The 22,057-nt window shown below is 45.9% G+C and overlaps 1 protein-coding gene across 1 annotated transcript in view; it reads right to left on the bottom strand.

Moving 5' to 3' along the window:
- LOC105450482 (protein groucho-like) overlaps positions 1–22,057 on the bottom strand; it is a 66,777-nt gene that overhangs the window by 31,846 nt on the left and 12,874 nt on the right. The window contains 3 exon segments of the mRNA XM_011690334.1: positions 2,522–2,566; positions 9,848–9,911; positions 10,397–10,503. Coding sequence (XP_011688636.1) covers positions 2,522–2,566; positions 9,848–9,911; positions 10,397–10,503 — 216 coding nt within the window.

Raw genomic sequence — 22,057 nt, 5'->3', positions numbered from 1 at the left:
TGACGTCGATGGACGCGTCCACGTGTCGGAAAACTTCATTTCTTCACCGCGTGACGAGTCAACAGACGAATATTCCCGGCCAGCGATCGGTCGCGCGATCTATATCGCGCAATTAAATCGAACCGAGCGAGCCAATGTTCGCGAGCGAGGATGACCGAAGGGAGAAAACTCAAGACTGCTATCGGGGATGAGGAACGGATGGAGCGAGAGAAGTAATCGTACCTACAAGAACTGGGACATCGCCAACAAATTCGAGTTAGTCGAGTAGAGAGTGGTAAAGTGGTGGCTGCGGTAGGGTGGGTGAGAGGCAAATGTCGACTTCGAGCTGCGGCAGGAGATACGAGGGTCGCAGATGCGAGGGATGGCTAGCATTCTGGCGGGGAGGAGGCGCGGGGTGGCTCGCAGAATAGAGAAGAACGCACGGCGGCGAGATGCGAAATCAAAGGGGGAGAAAGGGAAACGCGAGAGAAAACGGTGGCGGAGAGTGTTGCGCGGGAGGGAGGGCGAAGAGGGTAAAAACGAAAGGGGTGAGGCGAAACGGCGGAGAAAAAGAGAGACGAGGCAGAGATACAGAAGGTTCTAACCTCGTAGGGGAAGATTGTTTTCATTCGGGGGCTCAAATTGAAAAGGAGCGAGAAAACCGCGACGCGAAAGCCTGCTAAGTGGCGGGGATTGACTAAAGGGAGCTTGATTTATTTATTTTTTTGCCAAGCGAGGGAGGGTTTTGAGACTGACGCGCGGTACTCCCCCTCCCCCTTCCCGGACGGGAATAATAAATACATTTTTGGGACGTCCATTAAGTTGTTGATGGCAGACGAAGAAGAGTGAAACATCGATGAATAATAAAGCGTACTCCTGAACGATTATCGCGATTATTTTTATGACAAACTTTACGAAAATCTATCGAGTTAATTTTCTTTCTTTCTTTTAAGATATCAATACTTATACATGTGTTTAATTTTGTGCCTCGCAAAATCGTCGTCTGATAGATGGAAGATGGCGATTAATGTGAATAAGCTGGCAAAAGAGATTTAATCGCGCGTTTCACGAGTGCATGGCACATCGGCGCGATATTATCACGGTTAATTAGAGAGCTGCCAAGAACCGATAACTTTTCATTTCTCTTCCAATTAGCGTCAGAGAAGCGAGTTCACCGTGCTACATTATCTCCGCTGCAATTTGTGCAGTCGCGGTGTCCTGACTTGATTTCCCAGCGATCCCCGGGAGTGGGATCTTACTTTTTCCGATTTTTATTAACATCCGGCGTATATCATTATCCGACAAATTTAGGTACAAATTACGAACGCGAGGCGGGTCTTTCTCGGAAATCTTATCGCACTCGTTGGCGAGAGAAAAAATAACGAAGAGAATGTATTTTTAGATCTCTCAGTACAATTTAGCGAGTTTACAGTAGTCTACGTGAAAGAAGAGATTCAGTTTTAATTTAATTATTCAATACATTATCTTTCCAAGATAAGCCATTTAATCAAGCAAAACCCTTAGCTAATTGAATTTAAGATGACACGTAGACATTTCCAATTTCCGTTGTTAATAAATCAAGTTCGATCACCTCATTCTAGTTTTAGAAGAACAAACTCTCTTACAGCTCAAGTTGTGAGAGCCCGATTAAAATAGCGCCGTTTGTTTTACCCTTGCTTTTTTTTTATTTAAAGAGACGCGCCCTGATTCCTCCATGCATTATTCGCCGGAAACAATTCCGCGGTGATTCTGGCGCCGTGTTACGCCCTATAACTACCCCGAGAGAACGCGGGTTCTCTTCCCTCCTTGCGCCTCGGCCCATTAACCGCCGCCTCGAGGTACGAGGGTGAGAAATGATCGGCCGCTAATGCTAATGAATATCAGCTCGTTGTACCGGGACGGCGCGAGGCGGCGGGGAGGGTTGTTTGGAGTTCGGAAGCCCCACTTTTGAGCATGACCGCGCGGCGACGAGGGGCCAGCCGTGGTGGCCGCTTTTAAGAAAATTGCTGACAGAGGGGACTTCCCCATGCCGCTGTGTTTCCCCTGATTAGCCGAAATTACACGATTTCCCGGCCTAAACGCACGCGCTCGCGCGCTTCGCCCGCACCCCTCATTTGCGGCCGCGGCCGATTCCGACGATTCACTGACCCCCTCCTCCCCTCCTTTACCCCTCTCGGGCTCAATTAACGAAGGGCCACTCGGGTACTTAGCATCCGAGTTAAACGTGATCTTGATTAACTTCGCACTAAGCTAATTAAAGATTACATTGCCCAACCTTACCGCTCTAATTGTACGCAAAGTTTGAAGAATACAATTACACGAAATGTGCATTCTAGGAATGTATTCAAAGAGGGGGGAGAGGAGGGGGAAAAGAAGGTAATCTATTCTAAATATTGTAGCTATCGATTTTCCATGCAACACTAGTTTATCTAGTTTAGTCATCTTCAATTACCGGACGGTAACACTTGACGACCTTAAACTCGCTGGATCAAAAGAGATTAATCATTACTCGGAAAAAAGGGTGCAAGAGTGGTAAACTTACCTGTTTGTGCATTTCAACGTTGAGGCCGTACGACATCTCGTAATACTGTAACAAAAAAGACATAGCTTTCAGTTTGCATGAAGTACCTTTCAGGGATATGAAATATTATGCGGTTAAACTACTAAACGGCGCACGGTACAAATGCGAGAAAGACACACCGGAAAATCATTGTGAATTCGAACTTCACAATAGGATCATCCATATTCGAACTAGATTGACGACTGCTACGATGATTCGTACGCATAATAAATTGGCGAGCAGTTTATCTGAATTATAAGAATCATATATACAAAAATATTATTATTCAACACCAAGATTCGCTTTAGACATTTGGCGTTTCTAAAATTCATCTTGTTTAAACTTTCGTGGTCTCGATTAGGTTTCATATTAACGTTTATAAATTGATCCGCTATAATTCGACAATCAAACATTCGTTCACAAATGCATTATTCGCAGAGTCTTATAAAATCGCTATCTTGCGATTAAACGTAAAGATAAAAAATTACGTTTGTAATATCTCAATTTCATGATCGTGACATTTGTTTTCAGCGGCGTCTACAATAAAATTTAAGACTTAAGATTTAAGAAAATTGACCAATCACAATCGATTACTCTTCTTACGTGAAATGAATAATCGAATATGATTGGTCAAAATTTTCTTAAATCCTAAGTCTTAAGTCTCATTGACGCCGTATTCTACATCCTTTCGTTAACGAGACGCAATTTTTACGAACCGGGGGTCGTGTTCCTTCCTAACTGAAAACGGAACATCGGAGTGCGGAATTCTCGAGACGTATCAAATCGCTCGGAGCGATCGATGGATCGACCGGCGCGATCTTCTCACGCCGCCCGGCATTCTCGTGGGCGAATTTCTGCGGGCGAGGGTAAGACCAAAAGGGGCCCGCACGCGGTAGTAGTAGCCGTTCGATTCAGCGCGTATACATGCATCTCGGTAAACTGCATCCGAACGTAGGATGCAGTCTGTTGGATGCGCTTGCGCGATCGTAAATTGGCTAGTGGCTGTCGCTTAGCGCCGCGCGTGTCCGCCTTTAGCCGCTCTCGTTCGGAAACGAATGGCTTCGGGGGAGGCGGTTTGCCGAGAGAAAGATAGATAGATAGAGGTAGAAAGAAAGAAAGAGAGAGAGAGAAAGAACGGGAAGAGAGAGAGAGAGAGAGAGAGAGAGAGAGAGAGAGAGACAGAGAGAGGGAGGGAAAGTGCAATACACACGTCAGACCAGGCTGGGAGATACTCGGGCTCGGAGATCGATAGCATCGGCCACGGAAATATACCGACTTAATAATGCAGTCGATAACTACGCCTGGCGAACTTGGGGCAAGGCACGCGCGGAGCCTTCCTCTTTTGCGCAACGATCCCGGCGCGCGCTTTGTCCTACGGCGCGGCGCGCCGTTGTTGATTCAGCTTGGCGATCGTATCGTAGCGCGACGCGAGCAGCCGTGGCTCGATACATATACATTTCCTCGAAGCTCTCGCAATCTAGCCGAAAAAGTGCGCGATTACCGCCACGCTAGGTAAAGAGCGATCATAATTTATCCCGTCTCGGGCTGGCACGTATAATGAGGACGCCCTCCTCCTCCTATTGTTCGCTCTCTCTGTTTCTCCGTTCTTTATCACTTGCCCTCGCTTGCGCCGTCTTTTCACTTTCCACCGCTTCACTTTTGCGTGACCGTGCGTGGAGCAAGAAAGCCGATCGCTTTGCAATCTGTCACGCGATTTGTCAGCGTTTACCCGCGTCGGCCGGATATGCTTTGAGCGCGTTTTGTTAAGTTCGACTTGGACGGCCGAAGGCAAGATATCGACGTAAGTCGGTAATCAAATAACTAGAAAACTCTCTCCCCCAACGACAAGAAAAAGAGAGAGAGAGAGAGAGAGAGAGAGAGAGAGAGTTCCGTGGATATCGATCTCATCTGTCCCGCCTCTCATTTTCTATTTTCACGTGCCTGGGAACCCAATAATAGGAGTTGTACCGATAATTTCGCCCCCTCCGATTACTCGATATGGATCTTTTAGTAGCGAGCCTTTGATAGGATGATTGGACGACCTCATTTGTCGCTCTCTCGACATTTTCCCTCGTTTCATCCCTTTTTTCTTCCCCTCCTCTCTCTCTCTCTCTCTCTCTCCCCCTCTCTTCCTCTTCTTTCTAGTTCACCGCACTTCGATTCAGTCTATCGTTCTCTCGCCTCTCTCCATACTTCCATCTTCCTTTTTCCCTTGCATCCACTCTCTTGACTCTCACCTCGCGAAAATTTACACGCTGCGCCCGCGGATAATTAACGGATAATTAATAAGCCGCTACAAGTCGCGCCGGGTGTGATGCATAACGCGATTCATAACGCGAAATTTTTCTCTGTCGGCTTTATGCATATTTCATATTTTTGAAAAAGTTTCCCGTGAATTATTAAGACAAGGAAGCTATATATAACTTTCAATAAAAATTTTTTTCAATTTTCGATTACAATTTAATGAATTATAATAAGAACATTTTTTAAGGATAAGAATTTACATTTGACATCTCTAAAATAATATTAACTTATTCGTGTATTAATAAGAGATAATTCTGATCTAAAATATATATAACGAGCAAAAGAGATTCGCGCAAATGATATTTTAATTGAAATCCGTTGTGCAGTAAAGATATTTTCTACGGCATAAAGGAACGGCACGGCCGACCGAACAACCCGTCACAGTCGATGCGTGACGGGGCAAAATTTTGCTAGTGTTGATGAAAAAAAATTTTTTCGAGAGAAGGACAACGTATAGCGCAGGAGGATAGAAATGCAATCTGCCAGGTATACCCGCGCGCGCGTATATAGTCGAGGGGTGGAAAGCAAACGGCGAACCGTGGAAACAGGAGGAAAACAAAGAGTAATCGAGAAGCGTGCCCCAGGGATGTGGGTTACGTTTAATTTGTTGCAGCGCGAAAAAACGCGGCGGAGAAAAAACATAGATAATTGGAAAGTCTTCTCGTTCGCGGGCAGGTCGGAGATGCGCAACGACCTCGGGCCCGTTTTCGATAAGGTTTTTTTCGTTCTATTTCCCCCTCCTCCCTCCTGGTTTTTTTGTCCCTCGTCCGTACCGACGAATTTTCTTTCTCTTTTTTCTCCCCCCGCTCGCTCGATCATTACATTCGCGTATCGGAAATCAAATTAATTTTCTGACGGCCCGGGGATTCGGAGCTTTCCGCTTATGCCCCCGTCTGTTTTTGACGATACGGTAACGACGCTGACCTCTCTCTCTCTCTCTCTCTCTCTCTCTCTCTCTCTCTCTCTCTCTCTCTCTCTCTCCTCCCCGCCTTGCCTGTAAACTATATAGGAGCTGAGAGAACGACGCTATTCGTCGAGGGGACCGTCTCGCGTTCAAAGCTATATACATTCCGGAGAATTAATTCACCCGACGATGCACCGCAATCTGTCACGATAAAAATATGAAGCTCCTGCAAGCGATAGAATGGAAGAATATTATCAATTCGAGGAATACGAATGAAGATTTGGAGCACGTGATAATTAGAGTATGTCAGATGTTCGCGAGTGTTGGTTATTTTTGCCGTTGCTGAAGAGAAACTTTTTAAAACGATCTAAAATTTTTTTCATTTTTACAGATAAATAAAGGATAAGTTTCGCAACGTGTGAATTAGAGCGACAAACATGTTATAAAGCGACGAGAAAATTTATTTGCGAGAAAAAGTTAAGTTAATTCGGTCTCTTTGTGTTCCGTACTTTTCAGTAGGTATATATAAAATGTCATTCTCCGAAAATACATTCCTCAAATCTGCGAAACAAAAATATAGACTGTGAATATCAAATGAATATCAAACCTATAAAGATGAAGATAGAATTTTTGTAAATCCACAGTGCGGTTTCAATTTACAAGTTTTTGTTCTATACTTTTTAAAAAAAGACTAACAAAAGATATGAAAAAGAGAATCGCAAAAATTCTAAGATCGATGCAAGCGCAAATTAAATTCACAATCTACACACAATCTAAAATACACTAAACATCTGCGAATAAATCAAGTACAAGTATATCAATCAAATCCCTAGAAACGTGACATGATTGGCGGTATCTCGACGAGAGAAGGGAAAGATATCGCATAACGACATAGAAAGGCGATGATCCGTAAGACGGGGCGGACAAAAGAGTGAAGCGAACGAGTGGGAGGAGGAGAAGGAGGAGGAGGGGTGGTCGGGGTGGAAGGGGGCAAAAATTGAAGCAGCGCGCGGATTTACGCGGCGCGTTACCCTAATGAAAATCGCGAAGGATGAAGTTGCGCGCGCGTGGCGGCGGCGGCGGCGGCGGCGGCGGCGACGGTGGCGGTGGTGGCGACGGCGGGAAGAGGATGGCAGGAGAGGCGGTCGGAATACACGAGGGTGGAATTAGAATATCAGAGACACGGCTGGCGTAACGTGGTGTACGTACACTGTGTGTGCCGTCGCACACCAACGCTCCACGCCCTCGTCCGCGCGCGTCTCCGGCTTGCACGTATATAATACTTGTCAGTGGTTGACAAACCCTCGACATCAATTTCTCTCTCTGTCTCTGTAATTCGCCCCCTCTTTCTCTCTCGTCTATCTATCTCTTCCTCTCGCTCCCTTCCTCCACCCTCGCGACGAGCCTTGCGCTTCTCTCTTCCTCGCTACTTCTATCACTCCACCCCCGCCCCCTCGCCGCTCTCCCTCCCCCACCCCCCTCGGCCCTTCCCCCCGAACCCCCGCGTCCAACTGCTCCTCCACCTCCTGTTGCCACCCCCTTCTCTATCTCTCTCTTCGTTTACTTTGGAGATATCGATTACCGGCTCAACTCCCAACCCCCATCAACCCCTCTGTCACCTCCGACCCCCCTTATCCACTCCCTCTAGCACCCCCGACTCCCTTCCACTCGGCCCAGCTTGCTGCTTGGTTGCTTGCACGGTGTCACATCGGTGTAGCAGTTTACAGAGACAGTATAGTTCGCGACAATTACGATCGGCCGTACAGCAGACAGTGGTGTAGGAACCTCGGAATCCAAGGATGCCCCGGCGTCACGGTGGAGGACATCGATCTGCCGAACGGCGCGGCGCGGGGTTGATTTTCCGCGGAGCAGTTTCTTAAGGTCGCGTGTTTTAACTGGCGTAAATGGAGCTCGGCGTAAAACGACGCGCAATTTTCGCATGCAAAACACCATCAGCCTTTCGCGTTCGCGCGAATTTGGATTTGCATTTCTTAGGAATGCATTAAGCGCGCAAAATCCGAGCTACCCATATTGAGGCGCACCGTTTGAACCTTTTACCTCGAGAATTAACGGCAACGGAAATGGAACGTTTCCAAAAATTACAACAATACATTGCCACAATTACTTAATGTCAAGAGCAAACCGATAATTAAATGTCATGCCAAGTAAATGAAAAAAGGAATGAATGCGGAAATATTAACTAAAATAGACTAATGATTCGGAAAATGTTCTTCGCAAAATTTCTTAATAATTTCGACACAATTCTGGATTCATACTTGGAATTCTTTACGCTCAATCGTGATAGCGCGGGCGATAAGTTAAGCGTTAGACTTATTGAAATTATATCGGTTTCCAATCTCTCCGCACGGTCCTGGAATTCTGAAAAGCAACCGAGTAAACATTCGCAATGTGCCCTTCAGCTGAAATTTGCGTCTATTGAGCATAACGGGGTTATTGACCCTCCAATCCGCGCTGTTCGCTTTCGTACGTCGAAAGCGGTTTACAGAAACACATAAGCCCTGGTGTACCTGCGAGAGCGCATTCCCGTGTGCAACCCTGAATTCGTATCAGGACAAAAGATTCCGTCCCGATCCTGCTTGACTTTTTTTTTATTTTCAGTCTAGTCACCGTGTGTCTCTCCCGCGGGTTTGACTTCTGCTGGGGCAGACGAGAAGCGCTGCATGTGCGGTACTCGGAAATTTTCCTTACATTTCACGTGACGTCTACGACGATAGCTTCGCAATTGGAGTTTAAGGGAGAAACAGTCACACATTAGAATTTATTTTACAATTTCACACGTCGTGCCTCAAGCGTTTTACATGCGAATTCTAAGAAAGCGCTCGACTGCGGCTCGATGCGTGACTTTTTGCAGCAGCTATTCACGGTGAAACGGGACGAGCCAATATTCCATTCGGAGCGTTCGATTTCCGGTATCAACGCGTCGTCGTGTCTGGTTTATTTTGAAACGAGGTCTGGGATGAAATTTTTCAGAGTACAAGCCGTCGCTCGTCTAATTTAATGTAATTACCATTACTCCAAATGTCAAGTAATAACATTATCTCGAAAGTAACATTTCGAATGTAAATAAGAAACAGAAATGTGTGTTGCAATTCATGAACAAATTATAATTACCTCGACTTCAGATAACTTTTCGCGTGTCACAGTTCTGTAACTTTAGATATAGTCTTGTAAGGGGAAAAAAGACCTATTGTAGAAATGACAATAATAACATCCGAGTCGCCTGCCTCGGGGGCGATGAAGAAGAGTGCAACGAGAGACGGATACTCGCGACGAATATGTACTTTGGACCATGTTAGCGCTGCACTTTAATATAGGTAAGTCCAAGTTAAGCTCCTTACCGATGACGATACGATTAGTACGGTTGGCTGGACTAATTGCCTCCGCGCCTGATAGAACTAAATCAAAGAGGGGGCAGTCGGGGCAATATGAAGCGAAAATAATATTAATTGCTTTTCCCAGAGAGAGAGAGAGAGAGAGAGAGGGAGGGAGAGAGAGGACCGGCTCGCATTGTTTCTCTCTCATTTATATAATGTCTCGCTCTTTCATGCCCGCGTTACCGATAAATACCGATGTGCTTGGCGTGCGTTCTCTCGTGCCAATACGGATGTAAATCGAGAAGGGAAGGGAGGAGGAGGGGGACTCCTCGAAGAGAGCTTCCTCGCAATGCACGCGCGCAACTCGATAATCGAATTTCGTTTTTATTTTTAACGAACCCCCATGCATTTTGCACAAGTTGCGGGAAACGTCGGATTAAATATTCTAACCGCCCCCCCCCTGCCCCCCTCCCGAAACTCGGAGAAAAGCAGCGCGATACTCTCTCTTTCCCTTACTTTTGGTATAAAGTTTCTTACGATATTCTACCGGAGCTTGTTTGCTTGTTGTTGCATTTCGCGCATAAAAGGATTATCGAACACTGGAGGAGCATAGCTGCGAGTATCGCCGACATTTTCGCGATTAAGGAACTAAATTGTTGTCGGAGTTGTTCCCGGGTTTGGACCGCTCTCGACTCTTGCGAAAGAGGTAACGAGACACGATCGAAGAGAGGAAAGACACAAAAAGGAACTTACAAAGTGCCTTACCATAACGTAGTGCCTCTGCATCTCGGTCTTCTCGCTCGCTAACTTCTCGCACTCGAGCTTCAGTCTGAAACATAAAAAGAAAATCAGAAACGACTGGGTGGAATGAGATGGGCGATTTTTCAAATTTATAAAAGTAATGAGATAGGCACACAAATTTGCAAATTTGTAAAAGTACTTAATTATACATGCTAACGCTATAAATAAGACAACAAAGTCCGGATCTTCGAAGTGCAGGGAATAAAACACGATGTAATATGCATCGAGTGATGCGAATCGATCGATAATCGCGGGCATCGTCGAAAATCGGCCGCGAGAGAACGAGGGGAGAAATGCAGAGGAAAACCCCGTCGTCTTGAATAATCGCGAAAATTCGAGGAAACACAGCGGGGCCAAACAGAAGAAAACGAAAAAGAGAGAGGAAAACTAAAGGAAAATAGAAACGCCCGAGAAACGGACGGGCGAGGAGAGAGGGGGCGGGGGCAAGGGGCGAACGGCAAGGAAGAAAAGGCTAAAAGGAAAATAAGCGAGGAAAGAAAGAGAGATACTCACGAGTGGTACTGCTGCTGGATGAAATTGAATTCCTCTTTGATCCTCTCGCAAGTGTCCGCCACCGTGAATTTCAGCCCGCCAGCAGCCCCGCCGCTACCGCCGCCACCCTGCAAGGATAAAAAAAAGATAGGGGTTGGAGAAACGAAGGGATTCAATTAGCTATGTATACAACGACAATGCGAACGCGCGATAGAGGGACACGCGCGCACGTGGGCGGCGTTAAAACCGTGCGCGGAACGCACTCGCGGCGAATAAGCCGCATCCGCGACAAGCAGCCTGCCGTCACTTTGTGGCATTGTGTTTAATCTTTTTAGCTCCGGGGGCCCAGTCAGCCATCCACGTGCGGATCCCTGGCTATTAATACGAATAAATGAGCCAGCCATATCTGCGTCTACAGACGCAGGCAGCTGGCTCATTACTAAGAGCACACGGAAACGTTCGTTATCGAATATTGTAATAATTTATATAGAAAAGAAATCTTTATAGAAAAGACAGAAAGTTAATTTACACGTTATCTGTTCTCAAAAATCAACTTTAGTTTGCTTAGTATTTCTTTTTCTCTCTCTCTCTCTCTCTCTCTCTCTCTCTCTCTCTCTCTCTCTCTCTCTCTCTCTCTCTCTCTCTCTCTTGCTTGATATTCCATTTTATTAATATATTCATGTAAACATCAGTACAGTCAAATAATTTTGTTTCGAATGTATATATATGTATATATTTTCAAATATAATTATAATTGTCGAAAATAAAGATAAATTACTACTATTACAGATCGTTAATAGTATATGCGGTTTTAATCTTGCGAATATTTCGTCTTCAGCTTTCAAGATTTCATCTGTTAACATCGCAAAGTTTCAAATTCTAACTACGGCATTACAGAAGAATCTGTGGTAGACCGTTGGCCAAAAAGCGCGGGAGTTTCTCGTTTCGTCGGATACCTTTGGAAACACATTAAGTCGCGACGTGCTTAAAGTCGAAGATGACAAGGAACCAGCGGCGGCGAATGGCCTTCGGGCACATAAGGCGCACGCAAACACACGGGACCAAGCCCAGAAATGCGAGCAAGGGGCAGCCAGGTATAAAAGACGAGCGTCTCGAAGCGGGGGCGAAAGAGAGAAGGCAGGAAAGAGAGGGAGAGAGAGAGAGATGGAGGGACGAAAGCGCAGGCCTGAAGAGCCAAGGATGAAGGGCTGTGAAGGCGTCCTTAATGAGACCCATTCCACCAGATACCACGAGATTCGTTCGAGTCCACCACCAACGGATTTCTCTCTTTGGTACACGAAAGAGAGAGAGAGAGAGAGAACGAAAGAACGTCGAGTAGAGAACGCGTATATACATACACACACATACACACGTATACAGACACACACACCACCACCAATGGCACTTGGCGCGCCGACTGAAATTACGGAGGAAAAGATCGGCGCTTTCCGATGACAGTAATGATTACGTTGCGGCGAAAGGGCGTCAATCGAATTTCGAAAGGATGCGTCTCTTCGCGCGCACACCTCTTAAGAGCGAACCGCCGAATACTATTATTACGCCGCCGGTGAGAGGGCACGTATCGGATGTGGATTTTTACGAAAATAAAAATTGGCTACTGCAAAAATAAGCTGTATGGAATTGCAAAGCTCAGGCGACGGCGACGACGGCGGCGGCGACGTTGGTGATCCTTTCGGGTCGGAACACCCGCGACTCTCGCATCTCTCGCGACATGCCAACGTATCGCCGCCACCGCCGCCACCGCCGCCGCCGCCACCAAGGGAGCCCCATCTCATTTTGATAGATCGATCGATGACCGGCCAAACGACAGGGCGCGCACAAAAATTCCGATTTTTCGAGAGATCGCGGCCCCGCGCTGAATGATTTGGCCACTTGTTGAATGCGAAACGGGGAGTGGCTGTCGGTGGTAAAATGGTTTGGGAGAGCGCGGGAGAGTGCACGGCGCGGCGGTGGGCCTCACTTGTTGCAATCATCAAACGGAAAAGTCATCGAACAGGTTGTTGCGCCGCGATGCGGCGCGACGCATCGTGTTGCATCGCGGCCAACGATAAATTCGTTTTCATCGAAACTCTCTCACTCTCTCTCTTTCTCTTTCTCTCTTCACCTTCTCTCTCTCTTTCTCTCTCTCTCTCTCATAACAGCGACGGTCACCGCGAGCCATCGGCTGAAATTAACGTAGTATGCCTCCGCGAGTTGGCAAACATCAACATTCGTTCCCGCGCAAATATTCCTACCTCTGCTTTTCGATCATCGCGAAACTGCACGACTTTAAAGATTTTAGAACGATAAGAGCTATTATTTCTGATTCATTAGATGTCTTTTTTTTTCAACGTGAGAAACGGACGGAAGGTTTCTTTCCACTTTCTTGCCCCGCTGTATTCGTGTTTTCATATGTTTCGAAGAACTTGAAAATAGAACGAGAAGAGTAGAAGACGAATACAATTGCATAGAGAGATTTCAAAATAGCAAAGAAGATCGATTACCGTCATACCAGTATAAGCGCACGTCTGACGTAAATGTCGATTTATAAATACTTGAACGGAAACTTAATCGTATACGCCAAAATTAGAGACCTGCCCGTCGACCAGGTCATTATTCCCCGATGGTACTTATTTGCGTTACCGAAATTGCTACTTTTACCCCCGTCCGTCCCAAAAGCGCAAATGTTTGCTTTCGTCGAAATAGCATTACAAAAATCTTTACTCGCGATATATTTAATTTACTGTTATATAACGTATACAATTGAAAAATATTATTTTTGTCTTCCGGCGACAATAAAATAAATAAAGCCGCAAATAAAATTAGTCGATTAAATCTCGGTCAGAAATAATCCTCTCCTTCCCCCAACATCTTTGTTCCTAAACGTGTCCATAATTCGATAATATCGCGGAGTGGCGTGAGCGCTTTTAGCTCCGCCAGGGTCACCCCACGCACGGCGGTGTCTCCCATGCGGAGACGCGCGTGTTATTAAGAAACGAAGACAAAAGTCCTCTCTCGGCTCACGGGCTTCACGGCGGCGGCGGCGGCGGCGGCGGCGGCCACGACCGCAAAACTGCGCCGCGGCCCTGTGCCGTGCGTGTCTTTTGTGCTCGTTTCTCGTCCGCGAAAAGGGGTTCCCCCTTTTTCTTTCACACCGGCCAGGTATATATACACACGCGCGCGCGCGCGGATAGTATCGAAAAACCGGCTGGTTCACTTTGTTGCCAGGAGATAATGGCCGTGCGAATCGTAAATAAGGTAATAGGTCTTTGGAGAGTCCCGAGGTACGAGGGCCCAAAGATCGGGTGACGTAAGCGGCAGCCTCTTAAGGTATCCTGCACGCTTCCACGGAGGAGCGCGCGGACACATCGGATATAAATCGTTTCCTCCGCCCTCCTCGTCTCCGTCCGGCGGCAAATACATCGGGAAACAAGAACGCGTGGTTCTTAAGACTTTTTTACATTCTGTTTCACTGTGTGTGCCGTTTGCTGCAATGTCTGCAGCGTTATACTTTATCGCGTGATTTGTTTCGCTTCTTAAAAAAAAAAAAAGAATCTCTTTGATATCTACATCGCGCGTTTCGCGCACTGTATATAATGCATATTTCCTCTCTTTAATTATTCAAATATTATCTCTAGTCACACGGAAGTACCTCGCTCTATATACGTATTTCTTTTTCCGTTTGACATTTATATCGGTTTGCAATTGGATTTCATGATTGTTTGAATATTACTTGCAGCTTTCAGCGCGCAGCTAGAAGAGCGCCGGGTCGCGAATTATAGGCGGAAGCTCTTTGTGCATAGATCAAATCTACTTTTGCCGCTAATGGAAATAACACGCCGCGCCGAAGCGATGCGACTCTCGAGGAGAGTCAGACGCCCGGCTCCGCTGATGCAGCTGCAGTTGAATAAACATCGGCGCGCCGGCGATGCGATGCGCGCGCGTCACGTCGCGTCGCGTCGCGTCGGACAACTCGCGCGAGCGAGCCTCGACGAACTCGTGCGCGCGGCAACGACTTGCGTACACACACACACACATACGCAGAGAAAGGATTAGCCAATGAAGCTAAAATATAGCTATGGCAGCTAAGATGTGTCGTTAAAATAGGGACAGCTAATGTCGTTACTGCCGAAGTTCAATTTATTAGTTATTAAAATGTAGGTGCTACAGCAAAAAAATATTTGCAGCTAAAATCAAATGATATTTAGCCGAATCTACTATGCTATTTTATCTTCGCAATAGAGTAATAATATTTGAAGTATATAGCTTATATACTGCAAAATATAAATACTAAATGCGCTGTAGATGTGCATATGACAGTGTCACATTGCAAAAACAATTACAAATCAAATTTCCGCGCTATAAACTTAGCTCTGTGCGCTAAATGTGTGCATGATAAGACATTTAGGTACGCATGCCGTCTTTTTAGCTGCCTATACTAATATATGCTTTTAATTTCAGTTAATAAATTTTTTTGTCACAGTGAATGTTTTTTATCTGTAATAGCCAGAACTTAGCAATGACACTAAGGCGCGGTAGCTCTTATATAGCTAAGTTTAATTCAGCTATTGAAATTTAGTTACTATTACCAAGCCATTTTTTTGCGTGCACACATACACTCTCGCACGCGCGCGACAACGACGCATCCTGGGCAAATAACGAGGCCGGCGGGGGCATCATCGTCGAGAGAGACCGCGCGAGCATGCGGATCTGCCGATTACGCGCGTGAACGGCCATTAAAAGCGGCGGGAGGCCGGACGAGAAGGAGAGACGAACGGGAGAAGGATGAACGAGAAGTAATCGCTCGTTACGGGCGCAAAAAGTGGATATCGTATCCGCGGGCGGAAGAGGGGAAGAAGAAACGCGCGAGCCGATCCGTTCGTGGCGATGCTGGGCGCTCGCGACGAGACGCGTCGTCTCTCGTCCTGCAACGGCAAACAACTTTTTCGCGGCAAGAGAGAGAGAGAGAGAGAGAGAGAGAAAAGACCGCTCGCCGCGTTTACCTTTACGAGATAGCGAAGCGGCGTAATTATTTCATACGTCCGCGCGCCGCCTCTGTCATAACATAATTAAATCTCGATTGGTCGCCACACAAGAGATACGTTCTCTCGCGCCGAGAATGATCGTCAAGTATCGAACACGCTGTGTAATTACAAGGCACTAGGAAACGAACGTGAAACGGCGCTTCGTAGTAAGCTCTAAGGTCAGCTGCGATTCAACCCTCGGCAAGCTTAGATCAAGGCAATCAGCTCGAAAAACACCGTTAGCACTAATTTTACACATCGATACAGTATATCTCTACGAAGAGATCGCGGTTCATTGTGGAACGCGGCGACTGCGAAGGCGCGCTCGATACTATTGCACCGGTGTCGGCGGTGCTCATTTCGTTAATCGCCATTGTTAATTAATAGAGCCACGATCCTCTTGCGAACGATCCCGCGCGCACTAACCGGATTATGCGAGACTCGCGACGGTATAGTAAAGATGCTTAGGATACCCTGATAATATTGATACTTTGCCGCAGGTGCACAAAAGTATTTTTAATATTGATATACACTTTAGCCTCGTCCGGCTAGCTGGGTATTTAGATAGGCATCAATGGCAAATAAAGGAGCCAACGAACTTCAATTATTATTTCTGAGAAATATGCACTTTTACAATACTTACTATAAAATATTGGGTCATCCGGAAAGTTTTCGCGGGGACAGATTCAAGTGGTCGAGTGATGTACGATACTTTTTGCAAGTTTTAATTTCTCTACTAGTTCTTGTATTACAACGAGGATTTTCGGCGATAGCTTACTGCAATAAATCATCATTCAGGGACACTCAGATCGCGCGTCGTTTTTGAGAGTGAAATCACTATGATGAAATTTCACAAACCACCTCCGAATTGTATAATGAGAAACACAGTACTTTGACCGTAAACTTTACAAATTTTACGCGCCGCAGTCTTGCCCTTTCTGAAGTAGAAAAGTATAATTTTGCAAAAATTTTATTTCTGATTCTCCATCTTTAGGGCACTATAGAATCGAATATATTTAACATACGTCATTATGGATGGATGCATTGTTTAAACAAAACTTTTTTTTCTTATATTAATCTAAAATTTGAGCTTCCTCATTCAGCATTAGCGCAAAATTCAAACTGGTATCCGCGCAGATGTGAGGAAATCGCAGAAATTTCGGGATGACCCAATAAAACTATTATTATTATATTGATTGTAACAATTAGTTATGCTGATCTAGCTTAAGAATTGATTGATATCTGCCTATCTAATCCATTATACTTCTCCCCTTTCTTTTTCTTTTACATTTATATACACATTAAATTTTCAACAGGCACCATACATCATTTGTCAATTGTTTTAATTTGTAAATACAGATATTTTCGTGTATATGACCACTAATTGTAGGTACATTCGCTTCAAGCATTTCCTTTTTGGTACGTTTGGTGCTATTTACATCATATATAATTCAATCACTTTGTACGTCTTGTTAAATGTATTGCCGCGCTTGAGGGCCCTTTTTTCGAGTGCCTAATAAATAATGCATAACAATCATTATTATTGTTATTCGCATTGCCCCTTAATATTGTGACTGCAGAAATTTGATTCTTGACTATCGCCAATCGACAATGCAGAGCGTGTACGCAAAATAATTATAAAGTGGTGTCCATGTTTTGTGCGGAACGAGCGCCCCGCACGTCAAGTTTTCGGAACTCCATTCACATTACTTTTATTATTAAATTTAAACGCCCCACATTCGGACAATGGCGTCCGTTTAACGATCGAAGACCCATTCTACTATACGAATAATGATCAGTCGAACGAAATTACCGCGTGAATTACCGCGTATTCCGGCGCGGAGTTTTCGCGCAAACGATTTGTATGATTCGCGCTTAAAATCCCTTCGCGGGATGGTGGAGATTTTAGGAGCGCGTTTAAGGGCGTACGCGTGCTCGATCAACGTCGGCGCGCAGCGAGAGCGCTAACAAATGCCCTACGCGCCCCAGAAAGGGGTGAGCACACTGACGCTGTGGGGTGAGCCAACACAGAAGGGACATATGCGGGATCGCAGGAAGAGCACGTGGTGAAATTCTTGGCGCGCGCGGAAGCGTGCGCTCTGAATAAACGCGCGGGACCCGCCACAATAGCCGGCCGAAGGAATTGGGGGAACGAGTCTGCCCTAATAATATTCTCCCACGATTCGGTAACACTCAATGACCAAACGCTCGTTAATTTGAATGATCCTCAGCGTCGCAAAAGAAAAAACTTCTCCGCTTGTAGAAAATTGTCTCAAATTTAAACCAAATCAGTATCATTTTAGTGCATTTTTACTCAAGAGACAAGATTTTTACATGATATATTTAACCTTTAAACCACTACGCCCAAAAAAATCATACTAACCACAATGTCGGTCTGACAGACCGCTATTATGCTACCGTTAATTTTATAAGTTAATTATAATAAAAATGTATGTTTTCTGAATACTTGTTGATAGGGAAAAGAACAACTATGTTTTAATGTGATGGTTAATAAACAAATCTCATATACAATAGAAATAAAATATATTTAAATGATGACAAATAAAAAAAGTGTTGACAAGTGTTAACGTTTCAATAGCGGTCTGAGACCGATATAGTGGTTTAAAAGTTAATACAGTTTAAATACTCGCCGTATTGAATAAATTTATGTTCGACATATCGAAGCTGACAAAAATGCGAGGAACGTGGCAGATTAAATAATTAAGGACAAAAGAGGCTAGTGAGGGAGTCAAGCGCGGTACTTAGTGCGCAAAAAATAAATTTTAATACTACTTATAAATACATAAACATCTATAGATATTATTTTATGTTATTTTTTTGCGCCACTAAGTACTGCGCTTGACTCCCATTAGCCTCTTTTGTTCTTAATTTTAAACACGAGAGTCCGTCAGTATCTTGGTTTAGATTAAATAATCTTCGTTGGATTCGAAATTTTGCTCAGTCTTTCGCTAAATTCGTCGCTGTAGCGATCCCGCGGTCGGAGAGAACATTCGACAGTTCTGGGACACTCACCGCGCGCGCGGCGTAACTTCGCTTCTCATCCCCGGCCGCGTAATCTCACGTTCGTGTCGCAAGAACGGATTGGGAGGGCACGTACACGGGCGCGCGGATCCGGCGTGAACGTGCACGCCAAGTCGGGCATTACGGGTCCCTCCGGCCCGTATATATCGCTATGATTATATTATAGGCTAGATGTATGTATCTCGCTATGATTATATTATAGGTCGGACGACACATATATAGCGACCGACGGAATGGGTCAGGGGGGGGAGGGGGGTGGAAGAGGACCCCGAACAATCTCCAGCGCCATGCCTCAGACGCTCCGAGGCGCGTGATCCACGCGAGGGATGTGTCGTTTTCGGTGCCAACGGCGCGCATACGTACATGTGTGCGTGTGCACAGGTGCGCATTTCGCGCGTATTTCAAATACACGTGCCATTGTACGACACAATCGACGTTACCCCTGGGGGGGTTTTTGCTTCTTCCTACCCGAACCTGCGCGCCGGCTAAACGAGAAACCTCGTCCTCTCCGCGCGCGCGCGCGCGCGCGCGAGAGAGAGAGAGAGAGAGAGAGAAAGCATTTGTCGGGGCGCTTAAGTAAAGAAGACAAAGAGATAGATAAATAGATACAGAGAACGGGGGAGGCGGAGGGCGGCGGAAGGATGTATAACGGGTAGAAATTGGTGCCAAAAGTCGCGGCTTCCTCGGCGGAATCTTCAGCGATCTACCGGAGCCCTCTTACCGTCTTCCCGATGTCGTGAGGAGGAGGGGTACGTCGTCGGTTAAATAATTCATGAGGCTCCCGGGCGCGATGAATTCCAACGGAATATTTGGTAACACAATACGGAATATTTATAGAAACGTAATTTACCCAAGATCGACTCGAGCATTGTCCGGAGGACAGAATTTTTGCTTGTTCATCGCGAGGTCACGATCGATCTTCCGCGAGAGGGAGGATTCTCAGAGGGGGAAGGAGTGAAAAATGCCTCGGGCAATAAAATTGTCGCCTCATTCGCAGACTTTTAGCGAATAAAATATACGAGAGAGAGAGTGAGAGGAATGGGGGTGAGAAATCCTATCTGTAGTAGGACAGCGAGATCGGCGAGAGATCCTCGGAGTGGCCATCTGACGGGGTGGTTAAAAACTCGCTTGTACCAGCAGGAGAGCGACGGGAGAGAAGGAGAGAGAGAGAGAGAGAGAGAGTGAGTGACTTCGATCGTCTTCCACCACGTGGACGATATCGCCTTCGGTAAATGCCTTCGTCACGCGAGGGGTGAACCGTTTATAGTCTACAAGGAAGTCGGCCTTTTTCTCCTCTCCGCCCCGCGCGTGTGCATCCCCCGTACGCGGCCCTTCTCGTTCCTTCGAGGCCGCCACCGAGAGGGGGTAGCTTGGCTCGCCCGCCAGCCAGTTCTCTCACGCATCGCACAACCTTTCCTCTGCCCGGCCTTATACGCCGCGCTGTCGTGAGAACGATAATCGTTTTATCCATGTGAGAGCAGCGAGACGTGTATCACCTGTTCGTTTTCTCAAAGCCTAGCTCGGAAATGATCGCTCGCTCGCTCCACCCGCCCGGCGTGATATCGTATATACGCGAAAAATTCAACTTTTGCGGAGCCGAGTAGATATCCGAGTTTTCCGAGTTCCAATGGTATACTAACTTCCCCCGAATAGAGACGCAACGGCGAGAAATGCAGAGGAGAGCGAAATGTCGGAAAGATACGCGCAGTTTGTTTATCTACCGTTAGTTTAATGAGAGAGAGAGAGAAAAAAAGGAACGAATAATCTCGTTCGAAAGTCCTCGGGATGAATACTCGGGAAGTTTTCATTAACACGGAAAAAGAGAAACGACTTAACTGGCGAATCCTTCCTCTAAAAAAAAAAAAGTATGGGTTCGAGTTAAGTTTGCACGCGTACACAACTCTCGAGACTCGGAAAGTCAAGCGTATATACCTATACAAATCGATAAGAAAGGTACAATCGTTTCTAGCCGCTATCGCTATTTCTACCACGGAAGAATCGTGGAATCGTGCGATCGAGGTGGAAGGCAGAGGGAATCTCGAAGGATTTCGCTTATCGATCAAGGCGAGCGTTTTCCCGGACATGCTCTTTACGAGAAACAAGAGCGATTCCTTTCCCTCGTAACGTTCAATCAACGTCATCGCGGAATTGATTAAACACGCAAATACGATATATTAATTTGTATCTGGCTTGAAAATAATTTTTACAACTAACTTGATTAATCGGTAATTTTTGACAAATACTTTAATCGTTTCGAATTAAAAAAGTTTCGTTCTCTTTTCGAAGCGACGTGCAGCTGCAAGATCTGCGAGGCAAAAATCACGTTTTACGTATTTCTTTCGATTATTATTTGTATCTCATTTCGGAGGCGCGATATAGCCATGTGTGCCGATAATGCTCGTTCGATATTACAATGTATAAAGTCAAAGTTTGCGATTCGAGCGGTTAATTACCGATTGACCGTTCACCCTACAGCAACTACCTGATCGAATAAGCAGCTAACGAAATTTCCGGCTAATTGAAACCGCTATGAGGCAGCCGCTAGCATTCCGATATACAGCGTTCGGTCGTTCTTTCGATCGATCGGCATGATTCGCGATATACGACGAATCAACGGCAGTGATAGTCATTCACTGCGTCTATGTATCTCTGGTGCCCTTCGTCCCAGATGCCCCTCTCGCTCTCTCTCTTTCTCTCTCCTTCTCCTATCCCCTCCTCTTCTCTCTAGCTCGCTCGTCCTTTAACGAGGCTGGCCGAGGGTCGATCCCCGTTCGACATGTAAATGTAAATGTAAATGTTGAACAAGATCCCGCCAGGGTTTCCCAACCTCGAGTATAGTATAGAAGGCACGTCGGCAAACTAATGCCCCGACGACGGTCGGCGAGGGAGAAAGAGGGAAGAGCAGTCTCTGAGAGCCACTCGTGCTGTGGGGACACTCGCTGACTCCCCCTCCCCGGTATGTGGCAAGAGTGTTGCGACCATCTCCGACACAGTTGGCAGTGGTGATCAATCTTGCTCTTGGAAGACCAAAGACACATTCCAACCTCCGCCCACCTCCTCTCTCTCTCTGTCCCTCTCGTGCGGGGGAACAATAAAAGCCGAGCAATAAAAAGTCCCGGCGGCGATAACGCGGCCACCTTGGACGCGCCGGTCGCGTTACGATAACACGCCTTCGAGAGTTGATTCACTATCGATCGCTGCTCCTCCCGATACTTCCCTAGCGTCAAATCTTTGATTGTTCCTAAAGAATGACCGATCGTTTGTTTCACACACAAGAATGAATTTCTTTCGGAAATTCACGCGGAGTCAAGTTTTCTTATTCAAAAAGTCAAAAAGTCAAAGCGATAAACTCCTGTAATTAAGCAAGCGATTAAAAGCAATAATAAACACGATAATAAATCGGCGTTTACTTCGACATAACTCTTTAGGTGCTGTAAAATAATTTTTACATCATGCGATTGTAATCATATATACGAGTATTTTGATATATAAAAGTTAAAACAGGCCAAAATATTCCTTTCTTGTGATGAATAACGGCTTGACGTTTCACGCGTTAAACACGAGAACGCGTCTGCAGGCAACATCTAATGGCATAGGGATAATTTCCGGGAACGAG

The sequence above is a fragment of the Wasmannia auropunctata genome, unplaced genomic scaffold (genome assembly GCF_000956235.1).
Source record: "Wasmannia auropunctata unplaced genomic scaffold, wasmannia.A_1.0 LD336061.1, whole genome shotgun sequence".
NCBI classification, from domain to species: domain Eukaryota; kingdom Metazoa; phylum Arthropoda; class Insecta; order Hymenoptera; family Formicidae; genus Wasmannia; species Wasmannia auropunctata.
Note: the sequence above shows the minus strand (reverse complement) of the source record. Positions and strands in the feature narration are given on the sequence as shown.